The sequence below is a fragment of the Cupressus sempervirens genome, chromosome 6 (genome assembly GCF_028749045.1).
Source record: "Cupressus sempervirens isolate cs-2001-9-10 chromosome 6, ASM2874904v1, whole genome shotgun sequence".
NCBI lineage: Eukaryota > Viridiplantae > Streptophyta > Pinopsida > Cupressales > Cupressaceae > Cupressus > Cupressus sempervirens.
In genome coordinates, this window is record NC_143123.1 from 49,792,761 (window position 1) to 49,809,861 (window position 17,101).

Consider the following 17,101-nt stretch of genomic DNA (forward strand, 5'->3'; position numbering starts at 1 on the left):
ATCACACTAAAAGTACAAAATCTTGCACCCATTTCCATACCATAGAGGCATAAATTCAACAAGGATAAAGAAAATAGCTAAGTCAATGAAAGAAATGTTAAAGTTTTAAACCAAAAAGACATCCAACTCCAAATCCAATGAGACAATAAAAAACACATCCATCTCAAGAAGAATGGGTGCAAATGGTTGTCATGATAAAAATCAAACACATACATGGATTTGCACCTAAAGGAAGAAATCCACACTCAAGGATTGGCACCCTAGACACAATCTTTCACTTGGGCTAAAATGTGCCCAAGAGCGCAAATCTACTAGAGCCAAGGAATTCCATCAAAAGTGAAAGATCCACTACTCAAACTCATCTCTCATGAGCACCCCTGTCGGTAGTGTGTAATTGTGCTCTAAGTACAAAATCTTGCACCAAGTCCTATATGCACCCGTAGGCAGAAATTCCATGAGCGCAAAGAAAATGGCTAAGTTAATGAGCTAAATGTGAAAAGTAGATAAATTTGAACCAAAGGGAGAAGGCAATGAAGGAAATGGCTTTAATGAGAGTTATGTGAAAAATGATTGAGTCACAACCAAAGGGAGGAGGCAATGCAAAAAATGGCTACATGTTGGAAAATTCCTACTCCTAGCTCATGTATACTCAAGGTAGAAATACCAAGGATTTTTTACTAAGTATGGAAATTCCTTCTCCAAATCTAAAATTTCACCCTCTTCAAGTGTGCACCCATGGGTTGAGAAATGTTGATCATGATTTGTGTTGTGAAGGATTACTTTTTAGAGTTTAAAAATGAATTTGCAAGAATTTGTACCATGACCTCCCCACCCAACCCACCCTACAAATATGAATGCCCTGTGCCATGTTACTCATGCACATCCTAAGAAATCACACTAGGAGTTGCATATATTTATATATTCTAAGTCTTGTTTATTCGAATTTTTTTTCTGTTTTGTTAGAGCAGGTTTCCTTTTTCTTTTGGTTTGCTTTGAGGATTCCCATTTAGAGTGAAAAGTGGTGCATCACAAGCACATTCTAGCATCTATACTTAGTTATGTTCAATCCATTTCTTGCATAATTATTAGTGTGCTTTAGAATCCAAGGTTGTTCTTTTTCAACTTTATCATTTGATTAGGACGTATCCTCAATTTGGAAGCTTAATCATTTATTGTATCTTAACAATTGGATTCTATGATTGTCTTTTCACACCTAATCAATTGTTCCGAGTCATTTTAGATTCTTGGGAGAAGGCAGGGCTTGTAGCAGTCTTAATCTTGATTCAGCGCCAATGTAATTCCCCTAACCCATAGTGGCTTCATTGCTCACCAGCTAAGTAAAAGGAAGAGAATGCAATATCAAAAGAAAGAAAGAGATGAATAGAAAAATGAGATAAAAGTTCAAATATTTAACTTTGGGGTAGGCAAAAATCTCTACTAGTGTTCCAAAGAATAATTTTCCCAAAGTAGAGCAATCTTTGTGGGGATTATAGCAACAACCTCATTGGGGTTGTGGATGTTTCACTGGCAATGACGCAACGTCCAAGATGCTTTTGGAGTTAGGAGGGAATCAAGATATATAACTTGTCATGACTAATCTCCAAGATCCTAATGGTCTTATGAGTTGAAATTATTTCATTTGCACACACCTAGGTAATCAAGAATGAAGAGCTTCTTATGCAATACCTGATTTTTCTCCCTTTTTGAGTCTTCTTCCTAGACTTTTGATAGGTTAGAAGGAATTTTCTAGAGATTTCGAGTATGGAATATTTTTTATCCTTGAAATGTTTAGGAACAATACTTCAAAATGGTGTTAGATGTTGTGACCTCTTTATTCATTGCCCAATTGCAAATGAAGAACCACTCTTTTTATTGTAGGCCTTGTCTTTTGGCTTTTTCTCTTGGTAGCCTTTGGCTTAGTCCCCAAGGTTCCCCTTATTTCAAATGCGAATTGGTGAAATTGGTCGAGTCTAGAAGAAAAGTGTTGTCCACTTGGCTCCTAGAATGGAAACTGTGTTTGCCAATGAATTAGGTCAAGTGTGAATGAGAATTGATCTTTTAGAAAGAATGCTAGTGAAATTTTAAATGTTTTGACATACTTGCTATTTTTAGAAATTTTTATTTTTAGTTAGGATGAGGAAGCACCACAAGGGGATCGGTGCAACAATTTAAAACTAAGTATAAAAACCATTAAACAAAACAAGATCCAAACTAAGAACAGAACACCATGATTTGTTATTGAGGTGAACCCGGTAAAGGGAAAAACCCCGGTGGGGATTATACCCACAGATATCTCACTGCTACATTAATAGAGTGCCCTATTAAAGGTTGCCTAGTCAAGGCTTAAGTACTTAAAGAGGAGAGTGCACTTGCATTCAAGCTTACGGCCTAAAGTTCACTGCTCAATTATACAATCCAATTACATCAGACATACAACCAATTAAACAAAATGGATTTACAGTCTTATACCAAACTGAAAAGTAGCATCACAAATGCTTTGTACAATTCCAATGAAGCTCCAGTAGGAAATAGTGTCTTTAAACACTTGATCTGAATCTGCACATAATGTTCTCCAACCATTCTTTTCATCGCCATTCATCCATCACAATTGTAACCAAAACTCAATCTTAAATATCAAGCTAATTGACATAAATATAAATTTGTCAGTTCCATCAAAATGTATCATTAACACAAGAGTTAATACTAATAAATCATGCATACCAATGGACTATATGTTCTTCACAAAAACTACCAACCAAATATTCAATATTGAATATCTCATACATATGCCAACATCTAAGTCTGTGATCATCATATCAGACATAATCCTACATCTGCTTGCTTTGTCTGCCACGACAACCTCTAATCAAACCAAAGACTGCTCGATCCAACCTTTACATATTGACTGTACAGTAAACTACATCTAGTACCAAAAATATCTTTGGCAGGTTTTGTGAAATACCAAAAATTAGCACGTGCAATGTCAGTTTTCTCACGTTCCTCCCTATTCCATCTAGTGGCCTCTAATGATAGTTGGGCTCCAGATGTGTTCTTGGGCAAAAAATGACTACCTATAGGTTGTGCCCTTGATGGTAAACCTGACACATTAGGTGCTCCGCTAGAGGAAGTAAAATTGATGGCCAAGGTGCTGCTAAGTTTGTCAATACACGGGCCACGACGAGAGCCCACTATGCCCTCAAGTATTGCTACTTCTTCAATGTCAACTAAAGCACCTTGAGATTCAGCAATGGCTGCTCTCATGGCTAGTTTTGCCTTCTGCTTTTACATTTTTTTCTCTTCCCCATCAGCAAGTATGGCAATAATGTCTCATTTTATTTCTCTTGTGCTCCCAGCACATTTCCTACAATCATGCTTGTCGATCCTTGCAAGGTAATATTTGAGGCAGTTTATGCCACCATGAAATACGTTTTCACATTTAATGCAAATCACCAACCCTGGGTCTGGTCCTTCATAGGCATACCTCCAACTTCCAAGTCCTATCTCTAGCACTATTAGGACAGGTGCCTATATATCTTGATGGGCATAGATCTAGTGGTCAATCATTCCCCAAAAATGTCGTATTGAAGTAATGGTTAACTATTAACCTACACATACAAAATGAAAAGGCAAAATTAATATTTTAGTTAAACAATTTAGCAAACTATCTAAAGTAGTTTAAATAATTTTAGACTTCATTCAAACTTTAAAAAATAAAAAATAAACTGCTAGGAGGTTTTTTAATTTAAAAAACTAGAGATTATTCAAAAAAATAGTGAAAGATTAAAGAAAACTTGTTAAAAATAGTGTTAGATCTTGTTCTGATAACTCAAAATCATTTTTAACTACTTAGGAATGATTTCCTATTCATCTAGATACAACAAAAAATAAAGAATGTTTTAAAAATTATAGAAAGAAAATCAGAAAACCTATCTAGAAATCTGATTTTCCTTCAAAAACCACCTCAAAGCTGCCTCAAAATGATGGATTCAGTTTTCAAGTGTCTGGAAGAGTATTTTTCCCCCTATCGGCAAAATACAAGTCAAGAAACGATGGAATAAAACTCATCTGTGTCATTTTACGCCTTTATGCATAGGCGTCCGAGTTTATAACACAGGCTCACCGAGCTTTTGGCAAAAACTCAGAGTTTTTCGTGCAAGTTGAAGTCATTACTACTTGCCGAAGGAAAAACCTCAGGAGTTTTTAGCTACTCACTGAGTTTTTGACAAGTAGTTCATCTATGGTTTCAACAAGAAAGATAAAATAGTAGAGCACATCTAAGAATTTTAGATGTCCTCTTGTCAGCTAGGATATAAATAGACATGTAGTCTATATGTCTCTAACCTGCCTAGCTATTGTGAATATAATTTTTTCACTGGTAATTTAAAAATATATATTTTGTTAGAACTAGTCACAAAAGAAAACTGAGATGATGATACCAATTAAGTTAAGTGAAAACAGCTGCAAAACAACGATGTGGCACTTTGAAAACATTAACTAAAGTTCCAGAATTGAAACCACATATATGTCTCTAACCTGCCTAGCTATTGTGAATATAATTTTTTCACTGGTAATTTAAAAATATATATTTTGTTAGAACTAGTCACAAAAGAAAACTGAGATGATGATACCAATTAAGTTAAGTGAAAACAGTTGCAAAACAACGATGTGGCACTTTGAAAACATTAACTAAAGTTCCAGAATTGAAACCACATGTCCTTGCTAAAACAGCAAGCTTGTATGATCAACCTATATGATTTCTTTGCCATAAAATACCAAATACTTATTTTCTTTATGTAAGATAAGCAAAAAAATGTATATTTTGGCATCCAAGGTAGTTGCACATCATTAATTCCCATGAGAATATCCTAGGTTGGCTTGATTACAGGTCCATAAAATACATTTACCTGTTTTTTTCCTTTAGAGCCCAAGTGAGGTGTGGCAACAGTTATAAAGTTGACTGGTTCCAACCCAGCAATCATACCACTTGATTGTTCCTTATCATATTGGAAAGTGTTCCCATTTGTTAACTCCTCGTGCTCCACTGTAATCTTATTCCTTGAGGGTGGCTCATATAGTCGCCCAATGGAATATCTTGCTACTAAGCCACCCACTGAATGAGCAATAAATGAAATTCTTTTTAATCCCGGATTGCATTTTATTACTGTAGCTACCTGCATTAATGGACAACACTTATTAGAATGTCCATACATAGATTGATTATTTCATCTATAATTGAGATGGCAAGGCCCTTTCAGCAAAATTTCCTATAATCATTCTTTTAGCAAGCTACTGAACCCCAACTACATGCGTTGACTGTAGAATTAGACCATTTTGTTTACAATCCTCAAATAGAACATAAAAATTACATTGAAAAATCATATAGAAAAGCAAAGAAAACTCAGAAATATAAGTGCAGAAGGTACAAGAAAAATAAGCATGTCCAAGAATATTAGAATGTCACCTCATCAGCTAACCGCTCCCCCATCACATCAACCCCGTCCAAAGTCAATCTTGATGCATTGCGTTCACTACCTGAAAGGAGCTTCTAAAAACTAGTTATAATTGCTTAGGAAAACATTTGGGAATTCAAATGAGAATTCTATCGTGTGTGTCATCAACTCTAGTTTATTAATTCACTTCCACTGATAAGTTTAAAATTGTTTTCTCATTCTAGTTCCCTGTGAAAAATGGAAATTAGATTTGAAAGTTCTAAAACACCATTAGGTCTATGGATTCCTTTATTAACCTTGTGCATTTATTTTTGTAGTGATAGGATATATATTCAACCTTGTAAAGCTTCTTGTTAGCTTTCATGTGTGCTTTCTAGAATACATAATAAGATTTGTGTAATAAACTTAACTAATTTATGTCATCAAATTAATCTGTCAATAAGTAGAACATATATTCAACAAGTCCTAAGTACAGATGATTAAAGAAAGTAGCAATCTATGAAAACTATATATATCACAAATAAGAGTCAAAACTGAAAGCAGCGAAAACTCTTACAGTGTACAATTACATTGTCAGGAAACTTCTTAATGAATTGATCTGCGGCAAACTTCCAATTGTCTGCACTGTATGCAAATGATTCTAATCATCATTCTTCAGATGTCAAATGAGAAAGAAACTACTGCCAAAATAAATAGAAATTACTAAGAAGGGAAATACACTGACATAGAATCAAATGTCACCATGCATGTATCAAATAAAAGTTCTCTACAAAGTTTTAGGCCAAATAGGTTAGAATAATTCCATTTGCCTTTGCAGTCAATTATATTTGATATTAAAATTGAATTATATTACCACCTGCAAACTGCTTTACTGTGACAATTGACTTAACAGTTTTTAGTATAACTTTTCGCAAACCACTAAAGAGTGTATGTTCTCTGAAGAGAAAATGTAAATGAGAATAGCTTATATCAGTTTGCACGTAACTATGCTATTGTTTTATGTATTTAAATACAAATGTCTACTAGCAGTCAAAAATGGTTGTGGCACTGAAAAGATCACTTTGGTCAAACTACCCAATGGGAATGCCAGCTGCATTCCCCATAAAATGGCATGCAACTCCATAAAGAAATTTCAAAATCATGAAGCAACTAAAAATGAATGAAACAAAACATAGACGCAAAAAAAATCAATAATATAATTCCTCAGAACCAAAGTTATGTCAACTAGACCTCTCTAGATGTTCAAGGTCTAGAAGAAGTTGGCAGTGGAGTTCATGCTCATATTTATTCATAGTCACTCTGATAAACATTGCCAACATATCCAATACATATCATTTGATTGCAAAATTATAATATTGGGTTAAAATGTCTCTTTTGCTAGGTGCAAAACTTAACAGGGAGTTGATGTCAGAGAATGCACAGAACCTAAGCACTCAATACTATTAGTGATTTATTTTGGCTTGCTGTATTTCCTTCTCTAACATCCAAGGTAATCTTGCAGATTCTGTTACTCTGTTCAATATAATCCAAATACTTGTATTTACATATTCTACTCACTAATGTATCTATTTACATTCTATGTATGGATATGGAATTCACTTTAACAGAAACTAACGTCCTTCTATGTTGTTAAAATGATAATTGCAACCTACATGCTGAGAAACTACAAGCATCACAGTCACAGAAACAACAAAAACATTCATAATCTTGTCAAAGGAGTGACACTTTAAAAAGAGTAAGGAAGAGATAATGAGAGAAAGTGGAGAGGACGGGGGGGGGGGGGGGGGGGGGGAGTGTGGTGGGGGAAGAGACTACTATGCCCTAGTGAACATCTCAATACAGCGATTTGTATTTTGAAAACCAACAGTGTTTGGTTAGGTGTGTGTCTACTTCAAAGAACATCAACAAACCTATGAATTGTGTTGAAATTTTGCCTTGAAATATTTTTTGCACAGTCAATTGGACCCTTGGGCTGTGGTTTTTATCAAACTTTTACTCTCAGAATTTATTCTACTCACCAATGTATCTATTTACATTCTATGTATGGATATGGAATTCACTTTAACAGAAACTAACATCCTTCTATGTTGTTAAAATGATAATTGCAACCTACATGCTGAGAACCTACAAGCATCACAGTCACAGAAACAACAAAAACATTCATAATCTTGTCAAAGGAGTGACACTTTAAAAAGAGTAAGGAAGAGATAATGAGAGAAAGTGGAGAGGACGGGGGGGGTGTGGTGGGGGAAGAGACTACTACGCCCTAGTGAACATCTCAATACAGCGATTTGTATTTTGAAAACCAACAGTGTTTGGTTAGGTGTGTGTCTACTTCAAAGAACATCAACAAACCTATGAATTGTGTTGAAATTTTGCCTTGAAATATTTTTTGCACAGTCAATTGGACCCTTGGGCTGTAGTTTTTATCAAACTTTTACTCTCAGAATTTATTCTACTCACCAATGTATCTATTTACATTCTATGTATGGATATGGAATTCACTTTAACAGAAACTAACATCCTTCTATGTTGTTAAAATGATAATTGCAACCTACATGCTGAGAACCTACAAGCATCACAATCACAGAAACAACAAAAACATTTATAATCTTGTCAAAGGAGTGACACTTTAAAAAGAGTAACGAAGAGATATGAGAGAAAGTGGAGAGGGCGGGGGGGGCGGGGGCCGCGGGGGGTGCGGTGGGGAGAGACTACTACACCCTAGTGAACATCTCAATACAGTGATTTGTTTTTTGAAAACCAACAGTGTTTGGTGTCTACTTCAAAGAACATCAACAAACCTATGAATTGTATTGAAATTTTGCCTTGAAATATTTTTTGCGCAGTCAGTTGGACCCTTGGGCTGTAGTTTTTATCAAACTTCTACTTTGAGAATTTCATTCCTCCAACTTGAGATGCTCAATTCCACAATACTGCTAAGACTTGAAAAGCAAAAAATGATGACAAAACACAACATACAGGAGAAGTTCTCAAGGATTTGAACCTAAGATGATTTGAAAGCAACAACATTGACAGTTGCAGTACTAGCATGGTTTGAGTTGTCAAACATCTAGATAAATGTTCTTGTAGCCATTGCTCCCATTAAGATGCATCTCATTAAGTGGCACTCCAACTCCGTAGGTGACACCAATCAATTGGTGACTTTGCCTATGGTCTAGATAGTCTCAAGGTTGAGAATGTACACACATCCTCGTTATTGGAATAAATTGGAAGAATATAGCCCCAACATTGCAGCTCTAGAAGAAGTTTCTTGGGAGGATTACAAGTAGATGTACACCCTGTGCACCACATGGTAACTTCTAAACTATCATGCAAGGTGCTAATAAAATGAAAAACATATCACTAGTGTATCTCAAAATCCTTGAACAATAGTTGAAATGGGCGGATCTACTTGGTTCATCGTACCTGTTGTGAGGTTTTCACACCATCGCCCCAAAAATTTTGGCGACCCCCATTTTCTTGATCGCCTTAGCAATAATCTTTTGAAGTTATCTAAAAATTTCCGATTTTGGAAAATTTTACACCTTGGACACCTTCGGGTCAAGAGGGAGGAGGTTACATTTATTTTTCCCCTGGTCTTAGCTCGATTTTCCAGAACCGGTAATTTTATCCTTAGGCCGAACAGATTCCAAAGACAACATTTTCTCGATAATTTGGACTATACTTGGCAGGATAAATTTACAAAATTTTGGACTAAGTTTTATTTTGAAAACTGGATGTAATTATGTAATCTCTAGCATTTTCAAAACAATTTTTTTTTACTTTAATTGTTTCGGAAATTTTCAATTTTTTGGTGAAAAAATTGATTTTGTAATGGTGAAATTGAATTAGGAAAATCAATTTTAGATTCTAGAGAAATGATTTATTTTGGTTAAAAAATTAAAATTACATTGTAAAATCGATTTTGGATTAAATTGCAAAAATTGGTGTTAAATAGGTTAAATTTGCCTTGAAGATTTTAAAATCTTTAAAGAAATTGGTAAATTAAAATTGAAAAATTTGATTTTGGCTTGCCAAATCCGATTTTAAATGATATTTTAATTATTAAAACATCATTAAAAGAAAATATTTAGCATCAAGGCTTTATTAATTTCATTTTTGCAATTTTGGTCTTAACCGAAAATTAAAAATGCAAAATTCACTATGGCGAAATTAATTTTTAGCTTGGCATTTAATCTGGGCTAGACTTGTGCACTAATTAAATTTTCTCTCTCCCAAAGCTAGTCGGCCAGCTAGGAGTGTGTAGAGTTGGGTATAAGAAGGCTTCCCCCTTCCTTCATTTCTCATTCCACAATCAGAGAGCTGCGATTTTTACCCTAGCCAAAATTTGTGGAGCCGAAATTTGTGGAGGTCTGATTTTCTTGAAAAGCTGCGATTTTGCATCAGATATGGACAGTATTATTTGGTAAAGGAAATATGTGATTGAACTCTGATTTTTTTGGCACATGCATGGGCAATCTCAAAAGGACAAAATTTTGATTTTTCCAACTAGGGCATCATTATTTGCAAAGGGCTTGAAATTCTCAGGTCTGATCTGAACTTCAAAGAAGACCCAACTATTGGTAAAGGTGAATTCAATTCATTCTAGAGTTGAAAGGTGGTCCTTAAGAGGATTTCGCTCCTTGTACTTTGTCTAGTTTTGTTTCTCTTGGTTCTTGCATTCATCGTCCACCACTTCATCATCCCATCTATAGGTTGAAGATTGGAGAGATAAGTGTAGAGTCTATGATAGGACATTTGGCGAGGGCAAAATAAGCTAGACCACACTAGGAATGAAGTTGGGAGATATAAGTGTAGTCCATCCTAAGGTAACGAAGGGGCATAAATAAGTGGTACTCCCACCCCTAGGTTGAAGATTGGAGATTGATAAGTGTAGTGATAGGACTTGGCGAGGCAGAAATAAATTACAATTCATCGATAGAAAGAAGGTTGGAGATTGATAAGAGTAGTCCATATCACTTAGAAAGAAGGGGCAGAAATAAGCGTTTAGGATGGTAGATGTTAGTGCAAGCAAGAACCCTAAGGGAACAAATACTAAGAAAGACAAAGAGGATATGATGCCCAAAACCACCTTCTTCTCAAAAATGAGGCAAATTACCGATACCCATATAGGTACAATGAACATGATACAGGTAAAGGACAGACTGAAGGAAGAACAATTCCCCATGGCAAAGATCTACAAAAGCAGGATTGACTACATGAAAGAAAGATGGAGTCACCAGATCATCCAAGCATCAAGGTTCATCCAATCAGACTTCAAATCAGAGTATTGCGACTTCATTGTGTTGCTCAACTGAGTCATGGGTGTCTCACAAGGTATGCAATTCGAGAATTGGATGTATTACTTTATTGATGAAATTGTAAATGGAATGGGCAAATTTGATTGGGCTTGAATTATAAGTGAAAATCTAGAATTAAAACTTAGGACAGTGCAAAACTAGAAGCAATTCCACATGGGGTCCTAGCCCTTCTATTTGATTGCAAGCTGGCAAAGGTTGAAGTGCGAGCTTTGGTGAAGAATGAAATCGAGCGAAGGGCGAATTTGATTGAAGATTGAGATTCAAGAAGCCCCGCAATTTCAAGAAAGAGCGGATTAGTAGAAGAGATTTGAAAATATTTGAGGCTAGGCAAGGCTTGGCTATTTGTGCAAGCTAGCTTGGTTGGATTCGAATGGGAAGGTTGGAAGACCAGGAAGGTTAAGGAAGTCAAGGATAATAGGGGAGGTTAAGTTCGATTTCAAGGTAGTGGCCAGGGCAAGATTACCCCAAGTGCTTGAAGACCTCATCCTTTCAGGGTCAGGACATCAAGTACGAGCAAGTTCGAGTCGTAATGAGAAAGTTTCTAAGGACAAGCTCAAGCATCCAAGGCTTCACCTTATCTCAAGGATTGAATAAATTTATAAGATAAGGTTGATGAGGTGGCACTTTCATGTGCATGCAATCAAATCATGTCATGTCCTATGTTCTCACTGGTTGACAAATTATTGTAATTTTCTCATCGGCCCACAAACTTGGTGCCCTCATGTAATTGGTTGAATAATGGTAACCCTAATTAGGGTTTGTAAGATATAATCTTGGCCCTTGATTTTGTCTCTTAATCTCGGCTATTCATTGTAATTTGGAGCCTCTAGATAAGGCCATTTTGCTCTCATTTGTGAGAGAGTTATGTTGAAGAATTGTTGCCAAAATACTATCAAAATTGTTCTCTATTCATTGTTGTGGCTTGCATGGTGGATATATATGATCATTTTGGTGTACTGCATGGTTCTTCTCATCTCTCAAATTAAAGTAGGATTCCATTTCATGTTGTTAGAGTAGAAGTAGATGGCTAATTGTATGGTGATGTTAGTGGATGTTTGATAGGGACCTATATACTAGGCCACTAGCATCCTTGTGGCTTGTTAGGAAGCCTTGTGTGGTAATCTAGTCCAATCGCTCCTAAGTTCTACTTGCACATCATCTTTCCGCTTGTACTTCAAGTTGGCTTGGAAGATAGATGTCAGTGTGAAAATCCTAAGAGTATCCCTTAGAATCATCGCACCGATGGAGGTAGTGCCGCTGGCAAGCTTTCATTTGGTTAGATCCCCGTCCATTTCCTAATTTCTCCATCCATAGGAGTAGTAGTAGAACAATAAGCATTTAGCGGTAGGAGTAGTTGAAAGTGAAAGTGATCAAGGAGAAAAGAACAAGTCAAACAAGCGAAGTACCACCAAGTTATCTTCGAATGAATAATGTAAGCCTGCCTACGTGATTACCAGCAAATCACATCGATAATTGAGTTAGTATCCACAGGTGTAAGGAACATTGGAGTTATTCTCATGTCTTCATCAGTATTAACTTTTCAAGAGAGGAATTGTGTGTTTGATACTCCGTATCAAGTATTCAATTGCTAATATGTTATGTAGTACAAAACTGACATCAACATTATCTGGCACTAGAATTGGAATTGGAATTCATTCTTGGAACAACTTTAAAATTGGAAGCATTGTTGCTTCCTCGCGACATCAACATTATCTAGCACTAGGAGGGTCGTGGATGACTTTCATTCTTAGATCAACTTGGAAATTCAGAGCAGAGATTCACAAGGAATGAGCTTTCAAAGCTAGATTTGAGATGAGAGATCTCTTTTAAAGTGAAAATCCAAAAGAAAATCAAAAAAAATCAAAGAATTCAAAAAAAAAAAGGTTTCTCAATGGACAGGTAGGTGGACATTCTTCCCATTTGGTTTGATTTGAACAAAAGGTTACCTCCATTGGATTTGTCTCAACTTGCAGCATTAGGGAAGTGTAGGATACATGGTACTATGGATCATGAGGAGCTGGGTTGTTTGGTGTTTCTCTTGAGAGTGGACTTGGCATTAAGAGGAAAATTTTCTTTTTCACAAGTACATGAGCATGTGGTCCTTGTCAATTTGGAGGAAGATTTTCTTGTTTTCGAAGAAGATATCAATAGGGAACCAAAAAACATATATGGAAGAAGTTCTTGGTGCAGTGTACACAGTCTCTCACATTCCAAATCTACTTGCCCATCTTGCAAAGACACCATTGACTTGGTTAAGTTTCAATTGGGTTGGTATGAGGAAATATCAATGGGGGTGGTAAGGATTTCTTTCAGCTTTTAAGTTGGACACCAAAGAATGAAGAAGGTAAGATATATCAAGATGATATGGTTGATTCTAATGTTCAAGATAACCAAGTGGATGAACCTTCACACATTATATCACGAGGTGGAGAGGTTGACAAGAAAATCGAGGAAACAATTGAATTTATCCAAGAGAGAGAAAGGATGGTAGGCAAAGGTCAACATGTGAAGGCACGCAAAGAACTACAAGTAAAACATCCAAAAATGGATGAAAAGGAAATCTTTGGTGAGCCTTCATGCATAATTCAAGGGGTGACTCTTAAGGATGAAGTTTCAAATATCCTTAAAGAGGAAGATAATCAAGTGGCGGAGTTGAACAAGGAATTACAAGATACATCATAAGAAAGTTCAAATATGAGGAAAATTTTGATAAACCAATACAAGGTGCTATCTCCACTACATTCTTTGGGGGGATGCTTGAAGATCCTATGGAAGAAATACAAAAGAAGTCATTACCCAAAGCCTTTCAAGGTGATCAAGTTGTTGCAAGTGTCATGATTCACCATCAACTTCGAACTCCAGAAATTTTGCCACTTAAAATGGAAGTTGATGGGGAACTCATAAAGATGTATGATGGTGCTCCTATTAGTCTTAAAGGTGCTATGTTTGGTGAGAGTCTATATAAAGAATTGCAAGATGTTCCTAAAGAGAGTTCAAATGGAAATTACCTGCCAAATGATAAAGCTCCTATTGGTGAGGATATGCAAGGATTGTTAAGTGTTGATCAAGTTGCTCCCGTAGAAAGGGAAAACAAAGAACAATTTGGGTTGATGCTACAATTGGATATTGTGTTCGAGCAATTTGGAGAGGTGCTTGATGGGGAGAATATCAAGGAATCCTTGATTTTTGAGGATACACTTGAGGAGATTCACAAGGATGCATGGTTCATGTTTCACAAGGACAAGCCCCTTAGAAGGATGTTTCAAGTCCTTGACTTCACGACTGACCCTGCCTCGATCACTCACGGGTTTGGTGTTGATACTATTGGGATGGTCCACCACCAACTTCGACCTGCGAAGGCCATGGAAAATTTGCAAGTTCCATTTGAATTTGAGCCATGCCAAGTTGTTTCTTTCCTAGCTCTTAATGTTCAAAGTTGTAAAAGTTGTTATTTTGATTATGGAAATTTTGGAGAAAAAACTTATTTGTGGTTGGATCATGGTCCAATGAATTTCCTCAATTGTTGATCTTGCATGATAATTTTCTTGAGGTTGAGTTTGAGGTGACCAAATTTTTTTTAGAGTATAAGGATGAGTTTGCGAGATTGAGAACTATCACCCAAACCTTGTTACTTTTGAACATCCTGAAAAACTATGTTAGATCCAATCTATTTATTAGATCAGTTAGTGTTGTCCCTTTAGGGTCTTGTACATAGTTAGGGTAGGTTTGTCTTGGACCATTTGGTTCAAGAGACATAGTTAGGGTAGGTTTGTCTTGGACCATTTGGTTCAAGAGAGTAGTTTAGTTCCTTTCAGTTGGGTAGATTAAAGTTTCCCTTTCAGTTGGTTAGAGTAGATTTCTTTTAGTTGTTTAGTTTAGGTGTTGTGAGGGAGCTTGAGTTTGATTTGCATCAAGTCATTTGACTTGAAATTTTTTTAGCTTCCCTCAGTTGGAAAGCAATTTTGGCTTTGGGCCTTTGCAAGAGCAAAGGGGGTCCATGTTATCACTCGTGGGCGAGGTGTGTAGATTTTACATTTTGGTGACAAAACGAAGTCTGTCTTGTTCATTTCTTGAATACATTTAACAAGGTTAAGAGATTTAAGGATGTGCTTAGTCGTTGTTCTATGGTAGAACTTGTACTAAATTTGGGGTCGAAGTCGACAGAGGTTTTTAAGTTACTTTTGACATGGTTACAACATTCTACTCACACTTAATTGCTCTGAGTTCTTGTTGTTTTGAAGTGAAGTTGGACTTAGTAAAAATCATACACCTGCTTCAACGCCACCATGGTCTTCCAAACCCTTCGCAAACTTCAATGCCTGCAACCCAAACAAAAAGATTGAAAAAAAAAAAAAGAGAGAAAAATATCGTGAGAAAAGAGAAAAAGCAGTATCAAAGTGAAAATAAAGATGACATTTGGTTTAGGGGTGTGCAATCATCTCTAGCAGTGCTATAAAAATAATCACTACAGGTAGAACCATGATTGTGGTACCACAGTGATAACTCCATCGGGGTTATAGACGCTTGACTGGCAGTGGGGCTCTATCCAGGTTACTTTTGAAGTAAGGATATTACAATAGCTAAGTTCAATGAATCTGAGAGATGATCAAGTTCTTGTTGAGCGGGGAATAAATCATTCGCACATATCAAGTTCTTGTTGAGCGGGGAATAAATCATTCGCACACACATAAGTAACTTATGGTCAAGATGCTTGGGTTCAACTTGAGAGTTCTTTCCCTTGTTCAGTGCTTGTTCTTAAGTAGATTTTCGGATAGGTCGTCCTAAGATTCTTTGTTCTAAGTTACTTATTTCTTGAAATGTTCAGGAACATTTATTTGGGTTGATGCTAGATGTTGTGAGGTTTTCACACCATCGCCCCAAAATTTTTGGGGACCCCCATTTTCTTGATTGCCTTGGCAATAATTTTTTGAAGTTGTTCGAAAATTTTTGATTTTAGAAAATTTTATGCCTTGGACGCCTTCAGGTCAAGAGGGAGGAGGTTACATTTATTTTTCACCTGGTCTTAGCTTGATTTTCACGAACTGGTAATTTTATCCTTAGGCCGAACAGATTCCAAAGACAACATTTTCTCGATAATTTGGACTGTACTTGGCAAGATAAATTTACAAAATTTTGGACTTAGACAGTTTTATTTTGAAAACTAGATGTAATTATGTAATCTTTAGCATTTTCAAAACAAACTTTTTTTAGATTTAATTGTTTCGGAAATTTTAATTTTTTGGTGAAAATTTTGATTTAGTAATGGTGAAATTGAATTAGGAAAATCGATTTTAGATTCCAGAGAAATGATTTATTTTGGTTAAAAAATTAAAATTGCATTGCAAAATCAATTTTGGGTTAAATTGCAAAAATTGGTGTTAAATAGGTTAAATTTGCCTTGAAGATTTTAAAATCTTTAAAGAAATTGGTAAATTAAAATTGAAAAAATCGATTTTGGCTTGCCAAATCTGATTTTAAATGATATTTTAAATACTAAAACGTCATTAAATGAAAATGTTTAGCATCTCGAAGGCTTTATTAATTTTATTTTTGCAATTTTGGTCTTAACCGGCAATTAAAAATGCAAAATTCACTATGGCGAAATTAATTTTTAGCTTGGCATTTAATCTTGGCCAGAATTGTGCACTAATTAAATTTTCTCTCTCCCAGGGCTAGTCGGCCAGCTAGGAGTGTGTAGAGTTGGGTATAAGAAGGCTTCCCCCTTCATTTCTCATTCCACAAGCAGAAAGCTACGATTTTTGCCCTAGCCAAAATTTGTGGAGCTAAACTTTGTGGAGCCAAACTTTGTGGAGGTCTAATTTTCTCGAGGAGCTGTGATTTTGCATCAGATCTGGACAGTATTATTTGGTAAAGGAAATATGTGATTGAACTCTAATTTTTTTGGCACATGCATGGGCAATATCAAGAGGACAAAATTCTGATTTTTCCAGCTAGGGCATCATTATTTGCAAAGGGCTTGAAATTCTCAGGTTTGATCCGAACTTCAAAGAAGACCCAGCTATTGGTAAAGATGAATTCAATTCATTCTAGAGTTGAAAGGTGGTCTTTAAGAGGATTTCACTCCTTGTTCTTGTCTGGTTTTGTTTCTCTTGGTTCTTCTTGCATTCATCATCCACCACTTCATCATCCCATCTATAGGTTGAAGATTGGAGAGATAAGTGTAGAATCCATGATAGGACATTTGGCGAGGCAGAAATAAGCTAGTCCACCCTAGGAATGAAGTTGGGAGATATAAGTGTAGTCCATCCTAAGGTAACAAAGGGGCAGAAATAAGTGGTACTCCCACCCCTAAATTGAAGATTGGAG

General features: G+C 36.0%; 1 protein-coding gene across 2 annotated transcripts in view; it reads right to left on the reverse strand.

The window, feature by feature from the left end:
- The window catches only part of LOC149551073 (lipid droplet phospholipase 1-like), a 78,422-nt gene that overhangs the window by 48,418 nt on the left and 12,903 nt on the right, over window positions 1-17,101 (reverse strand). Inside the window, exons 2-4 of one of the 2 annotated variants that reach the window (XM_089786654.1) lie at window positions 6,007-6,074; window positions 5,462-5,532; window positions 4,905-5,171 (exon numbers count right to left, since the gene is read on the reverse strand). In XM_089786654.1, coding sequence (XP_089642780.1) covers window positions 4,905-5,171; window positions 5,462-5,532; window positions 6,007-6,074 — 406 coding nt within the window. The remainder of the gene's footprint in view (window positions 1-4,904; window positions 5,172-5,461; window positions 5,533-6,006; window positions 6,075-17,101) is intronic. The other variant, XM_089786655.1, reaches the window with a different exon arrangement.